This window comes from Vulpes lagopus, chromosome 2 (genome assembly GCF_018345385.1).
Source record: "Vulpes lagopus strain Blue_001 chromosome 2, ASM1834538v1, whole genome shotgun sequence".
NCBI lineage: Eukaryota > Metazoa > Chordata > Mammalia > Carnivora > Canidae > Vulpes > Vulpes lagopus.
In genome coordinates, this window is record NC_054825.1 from 164,199,081 (window position 1) to 164,225,412 (window position 26,332).

Sequence of the window (26,332 nt, forward strand, 5' to 3'; positions counted from 1 at the left end):
GCCGACCCGAGGAGGAGGGTGGGGGGAGGAGGGAGAGGGGGAGGAGGGAGAGGAGGAGGGGGGAGGAGGGAGAGGAGGAGGGGGGAGGAGGGAGAGGAGGAGGGGGGAGGAGGGGGAGGAGGGGGAGGAGGAGGGGGGAGGAGGAGGGGGAGGAGGGAGAGGAGGACTCTGTCCCCCTGGGCCAGGCTCTTCCAGACTTGGGCCCCCTCAGGGTCCTACTTTTATTGATTTTGGCAACAACTAGCATTTCCGTGCCTAGCAGCCTCGGCCCATCTTCAAAATTCGGTGAGGTGGACACTCAGCAGCGACCCTCTGAGCAGCGCTGCGGTACCGAGTGGAGATACCAGGGCACAGGCAGGAATGATGGCACCAGGTCACACAGCTAGAAAGTCCGAGAAGCTGGAGATTGAAACCAGACAAGCCAGAATCTTGGAAAACACCTGGCAAATACCAGCTCCTCTCACTTTCCCTTATCTTACAAAAGATTCTCAGGAAATGAGAATCCCCTAACAGTACATTAGAGGGACAGCCTATGCCTGTCTGCCGCTGCCAAAATCAAATGTCAGATCAAGGAGGAATTTTGCGGCACCTCCAGAGCTCCCAACAATCCTAACACTGAAAGAGGGTACAAGCAGCAACTCCTGGGCCCCCGAGTGAGGCGACAGGAGGCTCGCTGCACCGCCTCTGAATCTCACACTCCACATCTTCACTGCAGAAGAGGAATCTGAATCTAAACAAGCCTCTCAGGGTGATGGCCAGCTCTCAGAAAACAGGAGGACAGGGACGCCTGGGTGGCTCAGCAGTTGAATGTCTGCCTTTGGCTCAGGGCATGATCCTGAGGTCCTGGGATCGAGTCCTGCATCGGGCTCCTTGCATGGAGCCTGCTTCTCCCTCTGCCTGTGTCTCTCATGAATAAATAAATAAAAACTTAAAAAAAAAAAGATAAAAACAACATCTGGGGACGCCTGGGTGGCTCAGTGGTTGAGTGTCTGCCTTCAGCTCATGGCGTGATCCCCAGGGTCCTGGGATCCAGTCTCCTCATCGGGCTGCCTGTGGGGAGCCTGCTTCTATCCTCTGCTGGTGTGTGTCTCTGCCTCTGTGTGTGTCTCATGAATAAATAAATAAAATCTTAAAAAAAAACTAAAAAAAAAAGTCTTTAAAAATATAAAAATAAATTTAAAAAATAAAAACAATATCTGGAATGACTATAGGCCCTCTGAAGGCAGGAACCCTGGCAATGTTATTTATGGCTGTAGAATATCAACAACCATAACTTACTTAATCCTTCCAATCGAAGGAGGTGGTCACTATCAGCTGAGGCCCAGAAAAGTGCAGCTGCTTGCCCAAAGCCACACAGCCTATAAGTGGCAGAGCTGGGATTTCATCCTGAACCCAAAGCTCCACCCCCCCCCTTTTTTCCCAGGAAGTGGACAATCACTAGTCACCAGTGACAGTGACTCTAGCCTCCTCTGTAATGGGTACTGACTGTAAACAAGGGCCGGTTGAAACACTTGTTGCATCTCCATGAACGCTGGTCCATGTCTTCTTGGCTTCTGGCCAACATGCTCAGAGGAAGTCCAGCCTGTCCTGCAGGAGAGAGGATGCCTGGCCGTCCCCACCAAGCTCCTTGCTGTGTAGCTGCCTGAGAGACCTCACACACCACATGGAAAGAACCACCCAGTCGATTCACATCATTGTGGGAAATCAGCAATTCTGCGCTGAAAGCCATTACATTTTGGGGTGGCTTGTTACACAGCATTAGCTAATGAAACACCTCCCATTAAACTGACACGTCCCTGAGAGCAGGAAATGTGTCCATTTCACTCCCTCCTCGGTCCCCACCCTCTAGAATGTTTCCTGGCAGATGGCAGGTGCTCTATACATATTTGTGGAAAGAAGGAAGGGGGCAGCCTGGGTGGCTCAGCGGTTTAAACGCCCGCCTTCAGTCCAGGGCGTGATCCTGGAGACCTGGGATCGAGTCCCACGTTGGGCCCCATGGAGCCTGCTGCTCCCTCTGCCTGTGTCTCTGCCTCTCTCTCTCTCTCTCTCATGAATAAATAAAATATTTAAAAAAAGAAGGAAGGAAGGAAGGGGAAGGAGAGAGGATAGAAGGAAGGAACAGATTTTCAGAACTCCACCTCCTGGCTACCAGTCCTTTGGGTCAGGTCCTGGTCCCAGGGTCCTGGGATGGAGCCCTGCATCAGGTTCCCTGCTCAGCGGGGAGTCTGCTTCTCCCTCTACCCCTCCCCACCTGTTCATGATCTCATTCTCTCTCTCTCAAATAAATAAAATCTTTAAAAAAAGAAAAAAAAGAACTCCAACTCCTGCGATCACGCCCATGAGATGTAAGTGAAGCTGATAAGCACACCAGCCTCTATGTGTATATGATAGGGTGTGTTTTGGTGGGGGCTGTACATATTACACGGTATGCCGGAAGGAAGAATTGTTACCTAATTTATCCCATGGGCAGCCGGGGGGGCTCAGCGGTTTAGCGCCGCCTTCAGCCCAGGGCGTGATCCTGGAGACCCGGGATCCAGTCCCACGTCGGGCTCCCTGCATGGAGCCTGCTTCTCCCTCTGCCTGTGTCTCTGCCTCTCTGTGTGTCTCTCATGAATAAATAAATAAAATCTTAAAAAAAAAAAAAGAACTATCCTGTACCCTCATGATTTTGGAATATTTTGCCAGACCTGTATGTAGGTAAAAAAACAAAACAAAACAAACGAAAAAACCAACTTGTTTATGAGTAGCTGAGTCCAGGAAATGTTTTGCTTATTAACCATGGGGTTAGAGGGGCCCAGGGTCATACGTGGGAGCATGGGGGGGATGCTCACAGCGATCACATGGGCGCTGCAGAGTGGAGGGTGAAACACTGGAGGTCCCCCAAGTCCTGCCATCCACAGGCTCTGCATCAGTCAGGAGATGCTCCATGTAAATTTTTCTTTCTTTCTTTCTTTTCTTTCTTTCTTTCTTTCTTTCTTTCTTTCTTTCTTTCTTTCTTTCTTTCTTTTTCTTTCTTTCTTTCTTTCTTTTTCTTTCTTTCTTCTCCTTTCTTTCTTTCTTTCTTTCTTTCTTTCTTTCTTTCTTTCTTTCTTTCTTCTTTCTTTCTTCCTTTCTTCCTTTCTTTCTTTCTTCTTTTTCTTTCTTTCTCTTTCTTTTTAGATTTTATTTATTTACTCATGAGGGGCACAGATAGAGGCAGAGGGAGAAGCAGGCTTCCTTTGGGGAGCCTGATATGGGACTCAATTTGGGACTCGATCCCAGGACCCCAGGATCACACCCTGAGCCAAAGACTGCTGAGCCACCCAGGTGCCCCCTTAAAGGACTACTTCAAACCTGCTTCCAGCCTCCCCCTGAGAGCTCTGAGCAGCCCCCACCATTAAGGTTACCTGTGGCCTCTGCCATGAGACTGGGAGCCCTCTGGAGTGGAAACCAGGGCCAGGCCACCCCTAACCTAGTCCCTGGGCACAAAAAGGGACTCTGGTGAATTTCTTTAAAATGTATTATGGGGGATCCCTGGGTGGCGCAGCGGTTTGGCGTCTGCCTTTGGCCCAGGGTGTGATCCTAGAGACCCGGGATCGAATCCCACGTCAGGCTCCCGGACGTGGGGAAGCATGGAGCCTGCTTCTCCCTCTGCCTGTGTCTCTGCCTCTCTCTCTCTCTCTCTGTGTGACTATCATAAATAAATAAAAAAATTTTAAAAAATAAATAAAAAAAAATAAAATGTATTATGGAATTTGAATTCAGCAGCACCCACAAAAGTAGACAGCATGGTACAACCAAACCCCACACACCTCTGGCTCCATTTCCAACTTGTTGCCAGTCTGGCTTGCTCTGTCCTTTGCCTTCTTGCTCAATCTGTACACATTTCGTGTTGCTTGGACTGATAAGAATATTTAAAAGTATATAGCAAGCACCATGCTGTGGCTAGCGCTAAAATGAAATAATCTCTGAATATCACATAATACCCACATTACAATTTCCCTGATGGTCTCAAACCTGCCTTCCCCCCCACTTTCAACCACCACCAGCATGCCCTCATGCAAAGGCAGAAATCCACGGGTCCCTGCCCCAGCGCCCACACACAAGAGCACCCTTCGTTTTGTGTGCGGTGATAGCACCCACGCCACGTGCCAATGTGCCAGGTATGGTTTATTTTTTATAACAGCTTGACTGGGATATAATTCACATACTATAAAATATAAAATACACAAATCACTTAAATAATACTTTGACGGTTTGTAGTGGCCTGCAGATCAGTGGCTTATAAACCAGGGTGGCTGCAGAGCTCTGCACACTCATCGCCACAATCATTGTGAACATATTTGTCCCTCCCCAAAAGCAAGCCTGGACCCGTAAGCGCTCACTAGCCGGATGACCACCAGTCTTTCTATCCCTAAGGGCTTGCCTTTTCTGGACATTTCCTTTTTTTTTCTTAAATTCTCAGAGAGGGAAAGTCACTTGCCCAGGGTCACACAGCGAGCGAGTACAGGAGCCTGACAGCCACAGTCTGTGGCCAGAGCAGGTGCGCTTACATGGGTCCTTTCTGAGCCACTTCGAGAAGCATATTCCATGTTGGGCTTAGGGAGCTGAGGCTTTACTTTCCGTGGCCATAACGAAGTGGCCTGATCTGGAACTTTTGACTAGTTCCACTGACAATGTCACGAGCATCAGCTGTGCTGAGAAATGAGGCTTATTCAGCAAACCCCACTGCCCTGGCTCCTTGCATTCAAGTCCAAGGTTGCCAGAGGGGATGGTACCATATGGGGAATCCACTTCTGGTTGGGCTCAAAGCCTGGTCGTGACCCAAGGTGCCCAGAGCCCCCAGCCAGGTTGGCTCAATTCAGGTAGAGGCATCTGGTCGACAAGCCTCAGTTTCTCCTGGAAAGAGCTCTCTGGCCTCTGAGGGTTTCGGGGGACTTACAAGCCACAAGCAAGGATGTGGGTGCTAGGTCACCCCTGTGGCATGCCTCTCTAGCCTCTATGGCTTTCCACATTCAACCAGGTCACACCTTGCTTGACTTACACCTGGTGTTTACCCCTCACTGGCCACTGGATTCCCTGATCTGACCAGGAACTCAGGGCCGGGGCCAAGGCAGCTTGTGTCTCTAATCTGCTGCTGTGCTAAGTTCAATGCTTGAACTGCTCCAGTGCTTGTTCAAGCCATTCAATAAACAGGCATGAAACACTGTATCGGTTTCCCAGGGCTGCTGTAACAAGGGGCACACTGCAAACTTCAAGCCTTTTTTTTTTTTTTGAGATTTTATTTATTCATGAGAGAGAGAGCAGAGCTGGGTTCCCTTTGCCTTGAGATTAAACAGAACTAAATAGAATCTTATTGCACTACTACTCCACCCAGCTCCCGGAACCCCGCAGGCCTGTTCTGGGTAGCAGGGCCCCTTCCTGGGTGGGGGGGACCCACCCCAGGAGATAACGTGGGAGGGTGGCTGGGAGGATGGATCTTATGAATCCTCCCCTGGTGCCTACATCATGCCCAGGATGTGCGAGAAGAGACAGGTGGGAAGCTGGTGCTGCCCACCCCCCCCACCGCTACCCCCGCCCCTGCCTGTGGGAACTGGCCCTGTGGCTGCTCCTGGGTTTCATCTTTGCCCCCTGAGTGAAGTCCGCAGGCAATATCACCTCTCTTCATTATCTTCAGAATCAACTTGATTCTGACCGAGAGCATGTCCTCATGCTAAGCTGAGGGATTTCAAGGCACTGGAGCCGTGTCCATGCGGGGATTTCTTTTGTGTGATACCAAAATCCCAGGGCAGGGGGGCATCGCTCAGGGTCCCAGCAAGAGAGGGAACCCTCATATGGAGGCACCTGGAGAGGAGTCTAATAGGACGGCTTACGAGGTGTGGGCAGGTGAAGCAAGAGAGAATAAACACTCCCAGCTTCGCTCGCCTCCTCTGATTTCTGGACTGTGATCCCACTGCCCTGAGTCAGCAGGAGCCTTGGGGCGGGGAGCCCATGGAAACAGTGATAGAGTGGGGCTGCCACAGGCTGGGTGCTCCAACACTGCATTCTTCCCGACAGCTGAGAAGCTGAAGGTTTGCCTGTTGATTGGGTTGCCTGGTGAGAGCCCACTTGTGATTTGCATCAGAGGGCAGAGAAAGATCATCTCTGACATCTCTTACAAGGACACCAATTGTGTTCACCAAGGGCTCCCCCCACCCCCGCCCTAATCACTTCCGGAGGTCCCACCTTCAGATACCAGCACCAGCACATTGGGAGGTTAGGGCTTCAACACATGAATTTTGGGGGGACACAAACGTCCAGTCCACGGCAGATGCTATCAGACAGCCTCCCAGGGCTGAGAGAAGCAGAGCAGGGAAAGTTGGAGAGGAGATTTGGAGGGGCTGTGCGGAGGGACCTGGCACTGGATTATTTTATTGAAGTGTGAGACATGGTTGCCATTTGCTTCTGTACTTTTTTTAATTTTTATGATAGTCAGAGAGAGCGAGAGAGAGGCAGAGACACAGGCAGAGGGAGAAGCAGGCTCCATGCACCGGGAGCCTGATGTGGGATTCGATCCCGGGTCTCCAGGATCACGCCCTGGGCCAAAGGCAGGCGCCAAACCGCTGCGCCACCCAAGGATCCCTGCTTCTGTACTTTGATACTGTGGCAGGTGGTAGAGGGCCAGAGGTCTTGGCTCGGCTTCCTGTACCCTTCTGGCTGGAGTCTCTCCAAAAGGGGCAATTTGGGAAAAGACCCTGCTCAGGTAAATGATCCTGTAGGGGAGAAATAGAAGGGAAGTAAAACCTGTGTGATTCTAGGGCAGAGGGCTGGGAGCCCCATGGCGGCCAGTGTTACAGGCTATGTCCCCCACAAAAGTGCAAATGTTTAAGTACTAACTCCCAGGACCCCAGAATATGACCTTATTTGGAGACAGGATCTTCAGAGATGCAATTAAATTAAAACGAGGGGGGCGCCTGAGTGGCTCAGAGGAGGGTTAAGGGTGGCTGCCTTCTGCTCAGGTCATAATCCCAGGGTCCTGGGATGGAGCTCCACATCGGGCTCCCTGCTCAGCAAGGAGTCTGCTTCTTCCTCTCCCTCTCCCCCTGCTTATGCGCTCTGTCAAATAAATAGAATCTTTATTTTTTTTTTAAAGATTTTATTTATTTATTCATGAGAGAGAGACACAGAGAGAGAGGCAAAAACACAGGCAGAGGGAGAAGCAGGCTCCATGCAAGTAGCCCGATGTGGGACTCGATCCTGGGACTCCAGGATCATGCCCTGGGCCAAAGGCAGGCACTAAACTGCTGAGACACCCAGGGATCCCTAGAATCTTAAAAAAAAAAAAAATGAGGGACACCTGGGTGGCTCAGTAGTTGAGTGTCTGCCTTTGTGGGTTTTTTTTTTTTTTTTTTTTTTTTTTGAGTATCTGCCTTTGGATCAGGTCATGATCCTGGGGTCCTGGAATCGAGTCCTGCATTGGGCTCCTTGCAGGGAGCCTGCTTCTTTTTTTTCTTTTTTTAAGATTTTATTTATTTATGAGAGACAGAGAGAGAGAGAGAGAGGCAGAGACATAGCAGAGGGAGAAGCAGGTTCCATGCAGAGCCTGATGTGGGACTTGATCCCAGGTCTCCAGGATCATGCCCTGGGCCGAAGGCAGCGCTAAACCGCTGAGCCACTGGGGCTGCCCGGGAGCCTGTTTCTCCCTCTGCCTGTGTGTCTGCCTCTCTCTGTGCGTCTCTCATGAATAAATGAATACAAATATTTTTTAAATTATTTTTTTAAGATCTATTTATTCATGAGAGACGCACAGAGAGAGGCACAGGCACAGGGAGAAGCAGGCTCCATGCTAGAAGCCCGACGTGAGACTCGATCCCAGGACTCCAGGATCATGCCCTGGGCTGAAGCAGGCGCCAAACCGCTGAGCCACCCGGGATCCCCCAAAAATAAAATAAAATTAAAAAAGAGCCCAGAGTCAGCAGAGCTTCCAGCCCTCGAAGTGGGACCCCCCAGCTCCCCAGAAAGCCTTCAGAGGGACCAGCCCTTGCCTACACCTACCCGACAGCAACCTCCCTGGATAAGTAAGGCAAGCAGAACCACCCAGCTAAACCACACCCGAATCCCTGACCCATACTAACCGTAAGAGGTAATAAATTGCTGCAGTTATTTTAAGCCACTAGGTTTGGGAGTCATTTGCTAAGCAGCTGGGGATAGCTCACACAGAGGCCCCCTCCCCTTCCTCCCAGACCCCTCTTACTTTCCCTAGCATCCCCCTACCCTAGGCCCCAGACCATGATGGGACTTAAGGAAGTATACTGGGGTCAAAAGACTCTGGGGATATATTATTGATAGGTGAGGACACCTGTGCTCAACCTCAGGCATGCCAGGAAATGGGCATTCACGTAATTAAGACATTTGGAATGAATTTACAACAGGAAAGGGATGAGATCAAGATTTTTTTTTAATATTCAAAAAGGAGTATTACACGGATAAATGTACCGGTATCTCCATACTTCTGAATGCACTGAACACAGGAAAACCCGTATTGTGACCACTTAATCCAACTTCTCTCTACACGGGGGGTTTCTCAGAGTGTGCCCGGGGCACAGGCAGTGCCGAGAGTGAGGACGTCTGTCTGCAGGTGGAGGCTGGCATGGCTGTGCTCCTGTCTGGGGCCTCCTGAGGTCTGCCCGCCGCTTCTAGAACATTGGCGGCTTTGCTGCTGCAGGCCAAGTGGTGTGGGGTCCTGCTGGATTCCGGCCAGCACTGTGAGGCCCCCACCCCCCATCCACACCCATGTCCAGGGCCCTCACCTCCCCACTTAGAGTACTTCCCTGAGATTCATCCCCTCAAACTCTGGGTTCCCTCCCTTTCATGCTAAGGCCTTATGAAACCTAAAGCCTGAATTCTTTGCTGCCCAAGACACCTGGCTCCCTTGTACTTGACGGCAGGCACAGCTTCACCAAACCCTCTCAGGAGGCAAGAGCAAGACATCTGGACTTACACTCCAGAAGCTGCAGACAAGGAGAGGGCAAAAATTAGGTTTCTTAAGGCAACCAGAAAGTTCAGGGCATGCCATACACCTGCCTGGTCATGGCCAAGGAGCATGCAGCAGGCAGGTTCGTTTTCTGGGGGTAGTTTCCTCGTGGTTTCAGGCACCACTTGCAGAGCCAGAGCAGCAGCCAGAGCCACTGCCCTCACCAGGGAAAGCGCACTGTGGGTTGAGCGTGGCTTTTCCACCCATAAAATGGAGAGATGAGATTAGATCTTCTAGTTCTTTCTCAAGGCTGGCTTGCAGCGACTGGGGAAGGAGACAAGGTGTGCTAGAAGAGGCTGGGTATGCAGCCTGCAAATTCGCTGCCAGGGCCTCTGCTGCAGGGGTGCCCTTGCATGGTTTGTTTAGTACCAATGGTCCAACTGCCAAGCAAACCCAGAGCCATGATGTGTTCCTGAGGACACTAAATGAACTTGCTGCAGGACTGCTGAGGTAAGCTCTGTGTTACTTTCACTCTGCAGGTGGCACCTAAGGCCCCGAGAAATTAAGTGACTTGTCTGAGGTCCCTCAGCTGGAAAGCATGGTGGCTTGGAGATGCCTGGTGGTGCCAGGGAAACGCCTGTCGGCCGAGGGGGAAGAAGAGATGCGTGACCTCGAGGGGCTAGAGGCCATTCTCTCTGGCCTGCCCAAGGTCGGCCGCGATGCCCACCCACTCGGGCAGGAAGGCTGCCTGCGGCTTAAAGATCCACTGGAGGGGGGAGCCGGGCAGGGTGAAATTGGCCAGGTAGACAGTGGCCCCACCCGCGAGGTAGGCTGCCCAGATCCCGAAGGTGCCCACCGTGATGATGCTGTGGTTACACTGCGTGAGCAGCGCAAAGTCCCTGGTGGGGGAGCCCTGAAGGCCATTGCCCGCGAACACCACGTCGCGGAGGGAGCCGTTAATGTTCTGCCGACACCAGGACATGTCGTCACTGGTGATCACGAAGAGGGGAGCATGGTAGCGGGCCCGGAACCAGTCCAGGGCCTGGCGCAGGTAGCCCCGGTCAGCCAGCACACCCTTCCACACGTTTGGCATGACCTGCACGTAGTCCCCCCGGCGCACGTGGACCCCCACGAAGGTGCCCGGCTGTCTTCCGCTCACCTGCAGGCCCTGCAGAAACTTCTGAGCCTCCTCCCTCACGTGGTCGTGCAGGGTGAACTCCCGCAAGATCTCATCGCGGACGTGGTGGTAGAAGGTCCAGGAGCAGGGGTAGCCGGTGAGGCGCACGTACTCCCCCGGGATGTGGCGGTACTCCTCCTCCATCCAGTCGTTCAGGTGGTAGTTCTGCCACGGGATGCTGCTGGCCGTGGTGCCATGCAGGACGGGGAGGGTGATTCTGAAGATGGGGGCCAGCGTGCTGTGCATCTCGGCCGGGATGAAGGCCGGCCGCCCGTTCATCTTGGCCAGGGCGTACAGGGTGGCGTACTCACCCATCTGGTTCCCCAGGCGGCCCTTGGAGTTGATGGTGAACACGCCCCCCCGGGGCAGGTATCTGGGGAGCAGGACCACACGGCCTGAATAGGCCCAGGGGGTGGGCACCAGAGCCAGGCGCTGGTGGCAGTGGAAGATGGTGGACACCACGAAGATGATGAAGAGGAAGTAGATGGTAGAGAAGGAAGGGCAAGTGGCCCGGAATCCCATCAGGGCTGCAGGGAGGACAGAGGACGCAGTCACGAGTGATGGCTCGGTAGCACCCGAGTCACATTCACCCCCAAATCATTGGTTCCCTCACTCAACTAAGCCAAGCGAGTCGAGTGGTGTCCAGCGTGTCCTGACCCGCTTTTTACTCTCCCCTCCACCTGTGGTTTCTCTGTGGCCATTCCAGGGGCTACGGCTCAGGAGCCCGTGCAGAAGGAAGCACTGGAGTGCTGGGGCCCCCACTTTTCATCCTCTGGCTTCTGTTCCACCCCTGTCCAGGCTCCCCATCTCTCTCCCTCTGCCAGCCCCCCCTCTACTCCCTCTCCAATATTCTAGGGCTCCTCACTTTATTTATTAATCTGACCCTTTGGGAAGTCTGAATACTCCTGGGCCCTCCTCAAATGTTTCTTGTTCAATGTGGGTCCCCAGCAAGGTCAGCTGGCTCTTCCGCAGGAGGGCTGAGTATGACATCACACTCCCTCCACTGGGGTGTCCGAGCAATACCCAGACTACTGCCGGAGTTTCAAAGAATGAGCCCCTCTTCTCATGGGGCTGGTGACAACTCTGCCCCAATCCTTAACACATGGCCTGCTCAGCTCAGGTCCTGCCCAGGGAAGACTCCAGCTTCGCTCCAAGCCAGCCTGAGGGGTGCGCCAGGTTCCAAAGACAGAGCAGGGGAGCTGAGCAGGGACTGGAGCCTGGGCTACTGGGGAGGAAGCAGCAGCTCAGGACAAAGGCACCCACCACCCAGGGCCACCTCCATGGTGCATGACCCGAGCAGTTGTACGCGGCCCACACTCAAAAGGGCCTGCGCTTCAGCCAGCTGGCTCCGTCAGGAAAGCAGACAGCTCTTGACCTTGGGGTTATGAGTTTGAGCCCCATGTTGGGAGTAGAGTTTACATGTTTTAATGAAAAGGGGGGGGGCTGCACTTGGTTTAATGCTCTGCTCTCACCAGCTAGAAATTATCAATCAATCTGAATAAGGCACCCCAAGTTTTCATGTTCCTCTGGGCTCTGGGAATCCAGCAGCCCTGGTCCTTGAGTCTCAAGAGCTCCCTCTCCTGGCTTTCTGTCGGCCTGAACAATTTGAAAGTCGGAGAAAGACTGCATCAGGGGTACTGCTTCTGTGGTCCCTGGGTGCACCAGGCACTGGCCCCAGTGCTTGCTTGCCCACCTGCGATTCCTTATCCATCACCTTCCCAACAACTGGTGGCCAACTTCAACCTCAACTGAACTCATTTGGAGACAAAAATGTGGCCCAAAGTGACTTGTAGACTGACTTCCTGAGATGCCCACGTTTTGCTGCAGAAACGGTAACATCTGATTATGGGATACTGCCCAGACCCCACATCCCACTACAGTTCCGATGCACAGGTTCTGGAACACGTCTGGTCCAGGGAGGTTCCATTATGAGACTGCAGGGCTGTCTTTGCTCATCTAGACCTCATGCCCTCCCAGGAGGAAGGCAGATTGTTATGCTCGCTCGTTTAATAGATGAGGACACTCAGGCACAGAGAGGTTAAGAAAGCTGCCTTAGGTCACACAGCCAGGAAAGAGGTAGAGCGTGGATTTTGAACCCAGGCAGTGTGGCTCAGGAATCTGTTCTCCATTACTGTCCTGGATTTTTCTAGTCTTCCTGAAGGAGAGCACTCAGACGCAGGCTCTCAGTCGTTATACATGGAGTATGATCTGCTCTGCCTCGTGGCGCCTGTCTCTTCTGGACTACCAAGGTAGGGATAAAAGATCTCTCTGTAAGCCCAGAGCTGTGGGTCCCACACTGCTGAGCTACCACATAGCTGTGCCCCAGGGAGGTCCTGCCTCCTCTCTGGGGCCATGTGAGGGACAAGGTGCCCAGTACTTGAGGAACTCTTATCCAAAAACAAACAAACAAACAAACAAACAAGCCTCCTTCCCAACTTAGAGAATTCTTTCCTCCAGGCTTACGTTGCTTCTACCCTCCCCCCACCCCACCCCCTCAAAGTGCTAAACACCTCATGCAGCTCAGGCTATTAAAAACAAAAGTGAGGAAGAAAGCTTCCCTCCAGGTCACATTTGCTTAAGAAACTGCTTGTTCCCAACCGGGTGGGGAGAAAAGTAAAGCAAAATAAATCAGAATAAATCAGAGACCTAAACCTCGAATTTTCTCAGGCGGCCAGGCTGGCCTTTGCACTGGCCATCCTCTCTACCCCAGATTCTCTCTACCCCAGTCGCTTGGGTCCTGATGATGGGGGGGGGGGTGCTGCCCTCACTGCTTTCAGGTCTCAGCCCAAACAAATGTCCCCTGCAGACTACCACCCCACTTCCCTGCTTGCTTTTGCTCCCAAGCACTTGTTACCTTCTGCCATTCTCTAGAACAGAATTATTTAATACTTTCCTGTAGTGATCTCTCCTCTCCAGATTGTAAGTCTGGCAAGGGCAGGGGTTGTGGACACAGGAGGGACTCGGGGCGCACTTGCTGGATGGATGCTTGTGGTGAATATTCCACAGCGTTACCCTGTAGCTCACACTGCCTGTCCCTAGAACTGGTATGCCCCCTCTGATTTGGGGGTGTCTCCACCCCGAAACCCCTTCTCTTGCAGCCAATTCCTCCTCACAGCCTAATTTCAAATCCGATGTCCTCGTCCTGGCTCCCACCCTGGCTGGCCTCTCTAGGGTGGTTCATGGGGGTTCCCCAGACCCAGAATCAGAGACTGCCCTGGCTGTGCCCTCCAGACCTCAGGGCAGGCTCCCAACAGATTTGACACTCAAATCCCTGTCAGGGTCGGGTCCATGGGGCCCCTCAATAAACACATTCAAAACCACAGGCAGGCAAATATCTGTGCCCCATCCTCCTGAGACTCTTGCTTTTCTCAGCAGGAAGTGATAGAAAGCTTTATTTTTCTAGTCAAAACCATTAGCTCTGTAATAGTTGACAGTCACATTTGCATGAAAATTTCGTGACTGAAGTGTTGAGGCCTTGTAGGAACTGGCCATGGGGAGGCTGGCTTTGGGCTCTGTCCCCCTTGGGGTCCCTGCCCTCTCCTTCCAAAGCAGGATGAGGGAGGTCTGGCGATTCTCCTCTCCTCACCTCCCTCCCTGCTGTCTTAGAAAGTGGCCCAAGTCTTTGGGTTTCCTGGTGGCTGCCCAGATCCTTCCAAAAGCACAGATATTTAGAGTGTGAAGTAACTCACCTCAATGCTGAATTTACCCACAGCTGACAGAAGGTTCCAGAGGGAAGGAGGTGCCAGCTGGGGGTCCTGCCTCAGTGTGGAGAGAGGCCCTGATAGTCACCTGGCAAGTCAGCCCCTTCCCAACCCAATGGATCTGGATTGAAGGATCAAAGATCCATGGATCAAGGATTGCAGCACCACATGGTGAGCTGAGCTGTGGGGAATCAGTGGGACAAGGGTCTGAAGCCCGTGGGGCCACAGTCTGCTGTCCCATCCTACCTGTCTTTAGCCTCCTGGGCCAGCGTGCTCCGGGCTGCCTGGTTTCGGGCCCCCCTGGGGCGACATCCCTCACATCCCACAGAGTCCTGGGTGGCGTGGCTGGCTGGGGTCCCTGCGGGGAGAAAGTGGCTGCGGTTGGCGAGGGGACTGGGGCGGGGGTGGGGGGGAGCGGTGGTGGTGTTGGATTCTGCGGGCTCTGCTCTGAGCTCCCGCCCAGAACCCCCACTAGCCTGGGGCCTGACAACAGCCACTCCGGCACTCAGGCACTCACTCCTGAGAGCCCACGCTGCCGCCCCGCAGCCAAGCTCCTGCGAGAGGGAAGAACACATGAGGAGCTAGCTGCAGAGGACCCTCTCTTCTTGGGCACAGGTTTGGCCAACGTCAGGGGCAAAGGGGTGGGATGCATGCAAAAAAGCCAGAGAAAAGGAGCCTGGGTCCCAGATGGACCTCCTCACCGCCCAGGCATGGGGGCCTAACTATGGGTCTGGTAGGAGCACAGTTAGACTCTGCTCCTTAAAGGGGGTGGGAGTGGACTCCGGCTCCCAAGAGGGATAGGGGCTGGAGGCTGGACATCTGGGTTCCCAGATGGGCAGGGGCTGGCTTCTGGATCCTCCAGGAACACCAGGGGACTTGCGGCCTGGCTGTCCAGGTGCAATGGGCCAGAAAATGGTACCCCACGAACCGCCCAGGCAAGGAAGGCGAGGTAGGAGATGGGGGCTAGGTTCTTAATGAAGCTGGCGCTAAGAAGACAGGGCAAATGCCCGCGGCCGCAAGTGTGCAAAATGGCGCCAGGCTCATAGGGAGGGGTGGAGGCTGATGCCTGTCCTCTGGGGCAGGGGGAGGTGGTCTCCGCACATGGCAACCACAGTTGGGATATGGCGGGGGCTGTGAGATCAGGCTGGGGTGGATGTGACCCCACCTGCACCCCCAGATGCCTCACAAGACTTCTGGGCCAGGAGCAAGCCAGGGGCATGGTCAGTGGGGCCCAGAAAGGTTCCAAGGGCACCAGACCTGAGGAAGTTCCTCAGTAGGGGCTGCCCTGGAAGGGGAAAACAGGGGGTGGGGGGGCGGATTTCAGCCCCTAGTCCTTCTTCACCCCTGCCATCCCAGAGTCTGGACTTCAGCCACCACCCCCCCATGTCTGGCTCTGCCCTGCCTCCCCCACCCCTCCCCCTAGGCAGCACCCGACACCCCCCATAACTGTTCCCCCTTCTAATCTGAGGACCTTAGGGTGGGTAGAGAATGTGGGGGCTCTGCTCTGCAGATCGGGAGGCCTAGGATGGCAGGTAGGAGTAGGGAGGGCTGCAGTGATCAGAAAGTCCTCAGAAATCCAAGTCTGGGGTCCTCCCAACCCTGAATTCTGAGGGGGCTCGCATCTGCTCTCCTAACCCCATGCTCCAGCTCCAGAGTGACCCAGGTTTCTAGTCCCTGGGTGACCCCCCCGCTCTAGCTCCTCATCCTCAGCACACTTCTGAGGGTGAGGCTTGTTTCCTGGGTGGGAAAGGGTTAAGGCTGGGTGGAGGCTGGGGTGGGTGGCAGTGGAGGAGGCTGGCGGGGTTGTTTGGCGCTAATCCCCCTCCGTGCCCTGGGTGTGGAGAACAAGGTTAGGGCCCCACGTGGGAAAGGGCCTCCGCTCTGATCCTCGTGGGCCAGGGGCCTGGCCACAGGCTTCTGATCCCCCGCCCTGCCCCGCCCCCACTTCCCCTCCCCGCCTCCACCTTCCCACTGGCCAGGCCAGGCAGGCAGGCTGTCTGATCTCTTGCTCCCTGGGTGTCTCTGAGCCCACAGGTCTGCCTGTCTGTCTGTCCTGGCCCCAGGCTTCCTGGGACTCCATTCCCCCTCCACCCACTCCCTGTGGATCTGGGTGCCCCCTCCGTCTGGGCTCCAGCTTCCCCCATCCCCATGGTTCCTTTTCTGCACCTGGCCCTTTCCGAAGACTTGCGTTCCCTCCCCTCTGTCTTTGCTGTGGGTGCCTCTGTTCCTCTTTGTTACTTTGTCTTGGAGCTTCATCTGCTTCTAAGCACCCCCACCCTTGTGGCCTGTCTGGGTTTCCCCATCCGCCTGCACCCCTGGCCCTCTCCCCAGGGCCCCCTGCCCCTCCACACTGACACCAACGATAGCTCTAGGGTGTTAAGCTGCAGATTAGTTCAGGCAAAATTCTCAATTTTGCTTGCGTTCTTTTCCCTCTGGGTTATGTAAACAGTAATTCTCCCCAGATGGAACTATTTTCCTCGCTTAGAAGCAGCCAGGGAGGGGGCTTGGGCAGGGCTAGGGATGGAATGCCAGGGTTCCCCCCCAGAGCCTGTGGGGGGAGGCTGACCCACGAGGGCAGCCTGAGGCCCTCAGCCTGGTCACTCCTCTCCTCTCCAGGTGCTTGCTCTGCTGGGACCATGCCTGTGATCTTTGCCCTCTGGCTCCTCCTAAGCCAGGCCACCGCTGACCCATGTTACCATCCAAGTGGCCGCCCCCGCTTCTGCCTCCCACCAGTGACCCAGCTGACTGGCACGGCAGCCTCCTGTCCCCAGGCCTGCGCCCTCTCCCTGGGGGCAGACCTCAGTCCCCGGGCCACCTGCAATGGCAGCCTAACCCTGGCCCTGGGCGGCCCCTTTCTCCTGACGTCCGTCAGCCTGCGCTTCTGCACTCCAGGATCCCCAGCCCTGGTCCTGTCTGCTGCCTGGGCCAGCGGAGGTCCCTGGAGATCGCTGTGGCGCAGACCTGCCTGGCCTGGGGCCTTGGGGGGCCCTGAGAAGGTGACGTTCCGGGCCCCACCAGGCCCGAAGTCCAGCGTGGTAGTCAGTCACCTCCGCGTGGAGTTTGGGGGCCGGGCAGGGCTGGCGGCAGCCGGAGTGAGGGGCCGCTGCCAGTGCCATGGCCACGCAGCCCGCTGTGCCGCCCGTGCCCGGCCCCCCCGATGCCGCTGCCGCCACCACACCACAGGCCCAGGGTGTGAGAGCTGCCGCCCATCCCATCGAGACTGGCCCTGGCGGCCTGCCACGCCCTGGCACCCCCACCCTTGCCTGCGTGAGTCCTGGGTGCCCCCTCCTGCCCTCACCCCCCCCATCCGTGCTCCCTGACTCTCTAGCAGCCGGTCCCTGGTCCCTCTCCCTCCCTACAGCAGCTTGCTCCTGGCTTCACCTTGCTTCCTGAGCCAGTCCCCTCTCTGCCTCCCCCACAGCCTCCCACCTGCCTGCCCCAGTCCCTGCTACCCCGACTTCCAGCTGCCCAGTAAGGGGCTCCAGTTTCTGCCCCACACGCCATTTCTATGCTGCTGCTGCTGCTATGAATAACATTTCCTAAATGATTCTGGGGAACTGGGCAGCTGGACCTTTCCTGACTCATCAAGTCAACAATATGGGGGACATATTTACTCACTAAGGACATCACCAATCACCAGCTATGTACCAGGCAGGTTTTGTCATCAGGTCCATTTTATAGATGAGGAGACTGAGTCTAGAGGCGAGAGGTCCCTTGCACAAAGACACATAGCTACAAAGTGTCAGCTCTGGGTCTTGGCTTGTCCCTCCTGCCTATCAGGTGCCATCATGCTACGTGCTCTAGGGTGGCAGACAGGCACATGGGCTCAGCAGCAAGCCAGCCTGGGCTCAAGTCCCAGCTCCTCTGCTTCCCAGCTATGTGACCACAGGCAAGTGACTTGACCTCTCTGTGCCTCCACTTCCTTGCTTGTAAACTGGGGACAATGACAGTATTTCTTTTACAGGCTGTAGTGAAAGTCCAATGGGTCACTATGTATAAGGTCCTTGGAATAAAGCTTAATATGGTACCTGGCCCCAAAGAAGAGCTTGCTGTGCGACTGCCACATTACCATTCCCCAGATGAAAGGAGGGGCCCTGAGGGCATGTACCCACCTGCCCTAAGGGCCAACAAACTGCAGGGCTGGGACTGGACTTAGGGAGACAGACTTTTCCAGATAATGGGCGATCCACCGGTCCATCCAGCTAGACCAGGGCTCCCCAGGCCCACTCCACACCCTTTCCCCTCCATGGTGTTTCCAGACCTGAAGCTTCTGGAGTCTGGGCCCTTCCCCACTGCTCCTGCAGCCCTGGGAGACATATCTGCTCTACCAACAGATACACACACAACACACCCCTCCTCTCTCTCAACCCTCCAATTCTTTGCCCCATTCCTCTTCTCTTTCTTCCTGCAATGTCACGTGGAGTAACTTACAGCCCATCCCACCGTCCTTGGCTCCCCACTCTGTCCTCATCTGTACCAGGGTCTATTCCTAGACCCTTTGCCCCCGCCACCTCTAGTCTATTCCCACCAGCCAGATCTGAGGCCCCTGCAGGGGCGGGGGGAGAAGGGGAGACTCACATTGCCTCGGGGTGGGAAGGGATTCATCCTGAGCCTGGATGGGGCCTGGGAGCTGAGGAGGCCGTCCCTCTGAGGATCACCACACGGCCCCAGGCTGAGCATGGCACTGGCCTCTGAACCTGGGTAAGAAGCCAACAGTGTTGTGATGAAGCAGGGTCTGGGTGGAGAGGGTGGGACTAGGTCCTATGGCAGAGCTGCTGGCTTTACAGGCATGGTGGTCTGAACCCCTTCCCACCACTAGAGTCTTCCAGACAGAGGGGAGGTGAAGTGATCACCCTCAGGTCAGAAAGAGCCCAACGCATGATTCTTCCCACTGATAATCTGAAGAATATCTCTTAAGAGGCACCTCTTAAGGCCCATGACAGCCCTGGGAGAGGGACTGAGATCCCCACTGCACGGGAGGAAACCAAGGTTTAGGGAAGCAAGTCATTTTTCTGAGAACACACAGCTGCCTCAGTGTCCTGACCTTCCTGCTGCTGTTCTGTGTTCTCGGGACCTGCCAGCCCAGGCCTCTCAAACCCCTCGAGAATCAAAAACTCCTTAAATCTCTCCCAAGTATGGTCCACGGACCCCCTCCATCAGCATCTTGCTCAGAACGCTTGCTAGAAATAGATTCATGGGCCCAGCTGAAGCCCTGGGGGTGGGTCCTGGAAGCTGTGTAGTTTCTTTTTTTATTTTTTAAGGTTTTATTTATTTATTTGAGAGAGAGTAAGCAAGCAAGCAAGAGCATGAGCAGAGGGAGAGGCAGAGAAGCAGACTCCTTGCTGAACAGGGATCCCTGAGAACACAGGGCTCTATCCTAGGACCCTGGGATCATGACCTGAGTCACCAGAGTAGAAGGCAGATGTGTAACCGACTGAGCCACCCAGACACCCCCATTGCAGTTTTTTTTTTTTTAAGACTTTATTTATTCATGAGAGACACAGAGAGAGACAGAGACACAGGCAGAGGGAGAAGCAGGCTCCATGCAGGGAGCCAGACGTGGGACTCCATCCCAGGTCTCCAGAGTCATGCCCTGGGCTGAAGGTGGTGCTAAACCGCTGAGCCAGGCTGCCCTGCAGTTTCTTTTTAACATTTCCCAGTAACTCTGAGGAGTGGTAAGGTCTGAGAGCCACTGCCTCACTGATCAGCTCCCCCCAGAAACACACACATACGTACACTGCACAGAATCCTCACGTGAGCTGTGGACCACACTAGACTGGATGCCAAGGCACAGGCTCTGGAGTCAGAAGCCCTGGGTTCTGATCCTGCCACTGACTTCCCCTCAGCTGCATTACTTTGGGCAGATGACTTGGCCTCTCTCCACCTGTTTTCCCATCTGTAAAATGGGGCTGATGACAGTACAAGCCTCAGGGAACTGCTTTGAGAATGAGAGGCGCTGAGCACTTAAGGCGAGGTGCTGGGCGCACAGCTCTCGGCAGGCAAAGGCGTGCTGTGTCAAGCCCTAGGTCAAGCAATTTATATCCTTTTGGTTTCCTTTAAACCTCACAAAGTGGGCACTGTACTGCCATTTTATAGCCGGGGAGACCCAGCTACAGAAAGAAGTCACTTGCCCAAGAAGCACAGTGAGGAGTGGACAGGTTAGGGGGGCTGACCCCGCCGCCCACACCTGGAGTGGCCACTCCTAAGCCCCCAGTTCCACAGACATGTTCAGAGGTCTGCTGGGCCCCTCGTGCGTACCCACTCTGGTCCAGTGCACCCAGCTTAAAGATGAGGACGAAGAGGTTCTGGGGCCTGGGCTGACCCGCAAACCCCCAGGCAATCTCATTGCATCTATGCTTTGTTTCCTCTCCTGAGGGCAGTGGGGAGAAAGCTCGGGACTGGGAACAGAAGGCTGGACCCTGGAGCCTGACGTGTCTGCCCCTGTCCTGTCTCTAGCCTGCTCTTGCAACCAGCATGCCCGACGCTGCAGGTTCAACTCTGAGCTCTTCAGACTGTCTGGTGGCCGGAGTGGGGGCGTTTGTGAGCTGTGCCGCCACCACACGGCTGGGAGGCACTGCCACTACTGCCAGCCGGGCTTCTGGAGGGACCCCGGCCAGCCCATCACCAGCCGCAAGGCCTGTAGGGGTGAGTGCCTGACCTAGGAGGAAAGGGCCTAGCAAGGCCAGACTCCTGGGCAGAGGGAGGAGGGGCCGGGTGACTGGGAAGGGCGCCTCTGGGGCCCCATGCCACCACTGATACCCAGCTCCTCTCCTCATGTAGCCTGCCAGTGTCACCCAATCGGGGCCACAGGGGGCATCTGCAACCAGACCAGTGGGCAGTGTTCCTGTAAGTTAGGGGTCACTGGCCTCACATGCAACCGCTGTGGTCCGGGCTACCAGCAGAGCCGCTCTCCTTGGATGCCCTGCCAGCGTGAGTCATGACGGTCAGGGCTGCAAGTCCTAAGTGGGATGGGAAGCGGACATCCCAGATCCCAGTGGGCAAGGATGCTCAGGGCTGGGTCCCTGGGAGATGGAAGCTAGAGGCTGGAAGTCATACTCTGGGCCTTTGGGGGAGGAGAGAACTCAAATCCCAATCTCCTTAGTCTTGGGAAGGGGAATCTAGGGGCCTAGACTCCTGTGTCTGAGGGAGAAGGGGGCTGCGGGTCTACGCTTCTGGATCTGAAGGAAGATGGAACTAAGGGGACGCCTGGGTGGCTCAGTGATTGAGTGCTTCCTTTGGCTTAGGGCTTGATCCCAGGGTCCTGAGATCAGTCCCGCATCCAGCTCCATAGGGAGCCTGCTTCTCCCTCTACCTGTGTCTCTGCCTATCTGTGTGTCTCTCACGAATAAATAAATAAAATCTTGGGACGCCTGGCTGGCTCAGCGGTTTGGCACCTGTCTTAAGCCCAGAGTGTGATCCTGGAGACCCAGGATCGAGTCCCACATCAGGCTCCCTGCATGGAGCCTGCCTCTCTGTCTCTCATGAATAAATAAATAAAATTTAAAACAAACAAACAAATAAATAAATAGAATCTTAAAAAAAAAAAAAAAAAGGAAGGGACTAGGGACCAACTCCAGGTCCTGGGGGAGGAGGGCAAAGGGTGCTCATACTCGGGCTTTAAGGGAATAGACACAGGGTCTGGATGCTTGGATTCCTGTTGGAAGTGGGGGAGGGGCAAAAGTTAAATTTCTCCTTTGGTCTCTCACAGGAATTCCAGAGGCAACAACACCCCTTGTTACTACCCCTGGTGCTTACAGCTCTGGTAAGGCTGGTGTGGAGAACCCTGGCACCAAGAGGGATTAGGGATGGGCTGCTTGGACCCCCAGATGGAGATACAGGGTGGCCCACTGAGCCCAGTCCCAAGGGGTCCGGGGGTGGGCCACCCCAGCTGTCCATCAAGATGGAATGAGGGGGATGGGCAGGAGCAGACCGCTGAGGTCCAGGCCTCGGGAGCCCACTGCAGATGGCCTAACCCTCCCCAGACCCTCAGTGTCAAAACTACTGCAATGTCTCGGACACCAGGGTACATATGAGCCTTCGGAGATACTGCCAGCAGGACTACGGTGAGTGCTGGGGAGAAAAAAGGCCGGTGGGTTACTCAAGGTGTTCTGATGATTGCCTCCTTCTCCACGTTTAGCTTTCTCATCTTAAATGGAAAGGGGGACTTTCAATAACCCTTCCTGATTCTAGGACCAGATGGGGGCAGGGGCACGGAGTGGGGGTGTTCCCTATGTTCCCATATCTCCTCTTTCCCCATGTTCTTGGCCTTGCGGGGTGTCACTCTCTCCTTCGGATGGACAGCTCTGAGGGAGAGAGGGGGCCTCCTGGGGATGGAAGGAGAAAGAGATGCTGGTTGAATGGAGGGTCCTGCCTATCTTAAGATACTTCTTGCCTCCCATCAGGGTCCCAGATTCTGAAGCTTAGCCCCACTCCCACAGAGGCTCACCTCAAAGTTCCCTAATCCATCAGTTTACACCAGTCCACACCAGCCCCATGACATCAGGGCCTACGACCTCGGGTAACTCAGATCTCTTAGATACTCAGGAGTTCAGCCCAGCCCTTGAATCCATACCAGCCTGTGATTTCCCTCTATGGTGTAAGATCCCAGGCCTCTCTTCCCTGAGGATCCACCATCTGGCCACCGGGTCCTAGGATTCGGAAAATGGAAACTTTTCATCCTGCCTCGCAGAGGGATCTTCCACCCCATAGACTTAGCTTGCGAGCAAGAGTCCTGCCCCTAACACATCTCACCTCAGCCCTTCAGAGAGTACATGTTTTCTGAATCACCATCACTATGACCTCAATTCTCAGGTCCTAAGTTCTGACCTCCTTCTGGCTCCCAAAATTCATCCCAGAGCCAATATCCTTTTCCAAGGGCTCTGCTTCAATGTCTCTTGACTGTGCCATATTTGAGACCCTGGACCCACCTTTTCTGCCTTGTTCCCAGCCACACCCACTGGAGGGTCCCCTGGTTATCCCTCCCCACACTTTAAGTCATTCTGGCATCTGCTGCTCCCAGTATAAACCCCAACCAAAGCGTCCCACAGTCCTAGGTTCCTCTCTCTGTTCGGCCACCCCTCCCAAGAAGGAGACCTCCATCACCCCACCCTTCCTAATGACAATCCTGGAACCCCATCTCACGCTCCAGAAGCCTTGCCCCTCCTTGCCTTGACCATGTCTCCTCCAGCAGGCTCCACTACTCACGACACAGGGCCAGGACCCTCCCCCCCCCCCACCTCTCACCCTGAAACGTTCAAGGACTCCTCCCTGAGGGTACCTTGGGAGCCCACCCCTGGGTCCTGTCCCCCTCCCCACCGGGCGGGACTGACCCCGCGCGACCCCAGAGGCTCCCCCAGCCCGGGCCTGACCACAACCCTCCCCGCAGTTCTCCGCGCGCAGGTGCTGGCGTCGGAGGCAGCGGGCCAGGCCTGGCAGCGGCTGGCCGTGCGCGTCCTGGCCGTCTACAAGCAGCGGGCGCGGCCGGTGCGCCACGGCAGCCAGGACGCCTGGGTGCCCCGCGCCGACCTGGCCTGCGGCTGCTTGCGCCTTCAGCCCGACACCGACTACCTGCTGCTGGGCAGCGCGGCCGGCGGCCCCGATCCTGCGCGCCTGGTCCTCGACCGCCACGGCCTCGCGCTGCCCTGGAGGCCACGCTGGGCCCGGCCTCTTCGGCGGCTGCAGCTGGAGGAGCGCGCGGGGGGCTGCCGCGGCCTGCGGCCCCCCGCCCCAAGCCCGGACCCGAGCACCACAGCGGGACCTGGGCGAACTCCACCGCCGCCGGAGGAACAGACGCGAGCTTGCGCTGAGCCTTCCAGTTCGACGACGGCGCGTCCCTGAGCGAGCCAATCAGGCGCCGTGGAGCCTGTGATGTCACCGGCACGCGCCCGCGCTGCGCCGGCCGGAGGGACCGGCCAAAGGCCGCGAACCGCCAGCGGGACTTTGGGCCGCCAGGCGTTTGGGCTGCGGACTGTGCGGCTAGGCCCCTAAATAAAGAATTAAATCTTGGGGGAGTTTCGGCTACAGAACACTCATATGTTGAGGGGCAAAGGTAGAAAACCTACAGCCAAAAGACGGCTTTGCTCCCGGGCCAAATGCCTAATCCAGCCGCAGAGCTGGGATGACGTCACTGCGGTGCCCGTCAGATTTGTGTTGCCTGGTGATTGGCCAGAAGCCAGTAGGAGGGCGGGCGGATAGAAAAGGCGGGAAACGCGCCAAAGGAAAGGGCCGCGGTGCCATATTTCCAGAAAGCTCCACCTGTAGGAATTTTGTGTTGTTGTTGATATTGTTTTTAATACATTTTTAAAAGATTTTATTTATTTATTCATGTGAGGCACAGAGAGAGAGAGGCAGAGACACAGGCAGGCTCCATGCAGAGAGCCCGATGCAGGACTCAATCCTGGAACCCCGAGATCATGCCCCGGGGCCAAAGGCTGACGCTCCACCGCTGAGCCAGCCAGGCGTTCCAATGTTTTTAAGATTTTATGTATTTATTCATGAGACACACAGAGAGAGGCAGAGACATAGGCAGAGGGAGAAGCAGGCTCCCTGCAGGGAGTCTGATGTGGGACTGGATCCCAGGACCCCGGGATCACACCCTGAGCCAAAGGCAGATGCTCAACTGCTGAGCCACCCAGGTGCCTCGGAACGTTGTGTTCCTGGTGGGTCCTCGGATAGTCTCCGAGAAAGGAATAAAGGGACTTGGAATGAATATCTAGAGGGTTCTGACCGAGGTTCAGCTGGTCTTGAAGTGCAGCCTAAACACTTTCCTGCAAGAATAGCCAACGGGGAGCCACAGAGTGGTATGGCATCTCTTGGTGCTAAGCAGAATGCTACTCCCACCCGAGAGCTGGGTACTTACAGGCCAGAGGGATGGAGCTAAAAAACCCAAGGAGCAGTAAGTACTATGGCATGGAAGGTTGTCATGGCCTAGGACCTTCCTTGCCACCCTGACCTCTGCCCCCTGTAGCTGCAATGGACCACAGCATTTCAGATTTGGGTGATCTTTGCAGGAGAGTCATTGAGGGAGGACTTGGAGGGATTCTCAGAGGAACGGATAGGACTTTGGGCCTGGAGAGCGATCCTGTTCCTTCCCTGAGAGGAAAGTGGGCCTCTCAGCCAATGGAGAGCCAGGAATAGGCCCTGATGTCCTAAGTTACTAGGAAAAGAGAAAGGCCCTCCACCCAAGGTTCTTTGTATGCTCCTTGTGAGACTGAAAAAGGCAGGTTCCAGCCTCCAGGAGGTGATTGTTTAAGCCCCAAGCCACCAATAATACCCTATATCTGGGAAACTTGTTTTGGCTTCCAGGTGGGTCCAGGGTGGGGGCATCCCTGAAGCAGGAGTTAGGAGTCTTTAAGGGGCTTTCTTTCTTTCTTTCTTTCTTTCTTTCTTTCTTTCTTTCTTTCTTTCTTTCTTTTTTAAGATTTTATTTATTTGAAAGAGAGACAGAGTGGGGAGGGGAGCAGAGAAGGAGGGAGAGTGAGAATTTCAAGCAGACTCTGTGCTGCGGGCAGAGCCCAACTCAGGGCTCTATCTCACGAACCTGAGATCATGACCTGAGCCAAAACCAGGAGGTAGATGCTCAACCAACTGAGTCACCCAGGCACCCCTCTTTAAGGGATTTTCTTTTTTTAGATTCTATTTATTTATTCATGAGAGCACACACACAGAGAGAGAGAGATGCAGAGACATTGGCAGAGGGAGAAGCAGGCTCCATGCAGGGAGCCCAATGTGGGACTTGATCCAGGGACCCCAGGATCACACCCCGAGCCAAAGGCAGACTGATGAGCTACGCAGGCATCCCTTTAAGGGATTTTCTTTTTTAAAAAAATATTTTATTTATTTATTCATGAGGGACACAGAGAGAGAGAGAGAGAGAGAGAGAGAGAGAGAGAGAGAGGCAGAGACATAGGCAGAGGGAGAAGCAGGCTCCACGCAGGGAGCCCGACATAGGACTCAATCCCGGGTCTCCAGGATCATGCCCTGGGCCAAAGGCAGGCACCAAACCGCTGAGCCACCCAGGGATCCCCTTTAAGGGATTTTCTAAGAAGTGTTCTGTATCAGGAAAACTGTATGTTTTATCTTGTCTTTTTCCATTCTCTCTCTCTCTTTTAGAGATTTTATTTATTTATTCATGAGAGACTGAGAGAGAGGCAGAGACACAGGCAGAGGGAGAGGCAGGCTCCATGCAGGGAGCCTGATGTGGGACTCAATCCCTGATCCCCAGGATCCCACCCTGGGCTAAAGGCTGTGCTAAACCACTGAGCCACCCAGGCTGCTCTCCATTCTCTCTTAAAGCCAGTTTAGGGCAGCCCCGGTGGCGCAGCGGTTTGGCACCGCCTGCAGCCCGGGGTATGATCCTGGAGACCCGGGATGGAGTCCCATGTCAGGCTCCCTGCATGGAGCCTGCTTCTCCCTCTGCCTGTGTCTCTGCCTCTCTCTTTCTCTCTGGGTCTCTATGAATAAATAAATAAAATCTTAAAAAAAAAAAAAAAGCCAGTTTAGTGAGGCATTTGCCTCACTGCT

At 55.0% G+C, this 26,332-nt stretch overlaps 2 protein-coding genes across 9 annotated transcripts in view; one reads left to right on the plus strand and one right to left on the minus strand.

Moving 5' to 3' along the window:
- MAMSTR (MEF2 activating motif and SAP domain containing transcriptional regulator) overlaps positions 1-898 on the plus strand; it is a 30,401-nt gene extending 29,503 nt beyond the window's left edge. Inside the window, exon 10 of one of the 2 annotated variants that reach the window (XM_041745699.1) lies at positions 260-898. The gene's annotated coding sequence lies outside the window, so the exon portion shown is untranslated. The remainder of the gene's footprint in view (positions 1-259) is intronic. The other variant, XM_041745698.1, reaches the window with a different exon arrangement.
- Positions 899-8,486: 7,588 nt separating this feature from the next.
- LOC121484100 (galactoside 2-alpha-L-fucosyltransferase SEC1-like) overlaps positions 8,487-26,332 on the minus strand; it is a 33,986-nt gene continuing 16,140 nt past the window's right edge. For 6 of the 7 annotated variants that reach the window (XM_041742844.1, XM_041742841.1, XM_041742837.1 and 3 more), the window contains 3 exons: positions 18,389-18,507; positions 14,057-14,168; positions 8,487-10,636 (listed from right to left, as the gene is read on the minus strand). In XM_041742844.1, coding sequence (XP_041598778.1) covers positions 9,612-10,636; positions 14,057-14,168; positions 18,389-18,490 — 1,239 coding nt within the window. In that variant the 5' untranslated portion in view covers positions 18,491-18,507 and the 3' untranslated portion in view covers positions 8,487-9,611. The remainder of the gene's footprint in view (positions 10,637-14,056; positions 14,169-18,388; positions 18,508-26,332) is intronic. The other variant, XM_041742843.1, reaches the window with a different exon arrangement.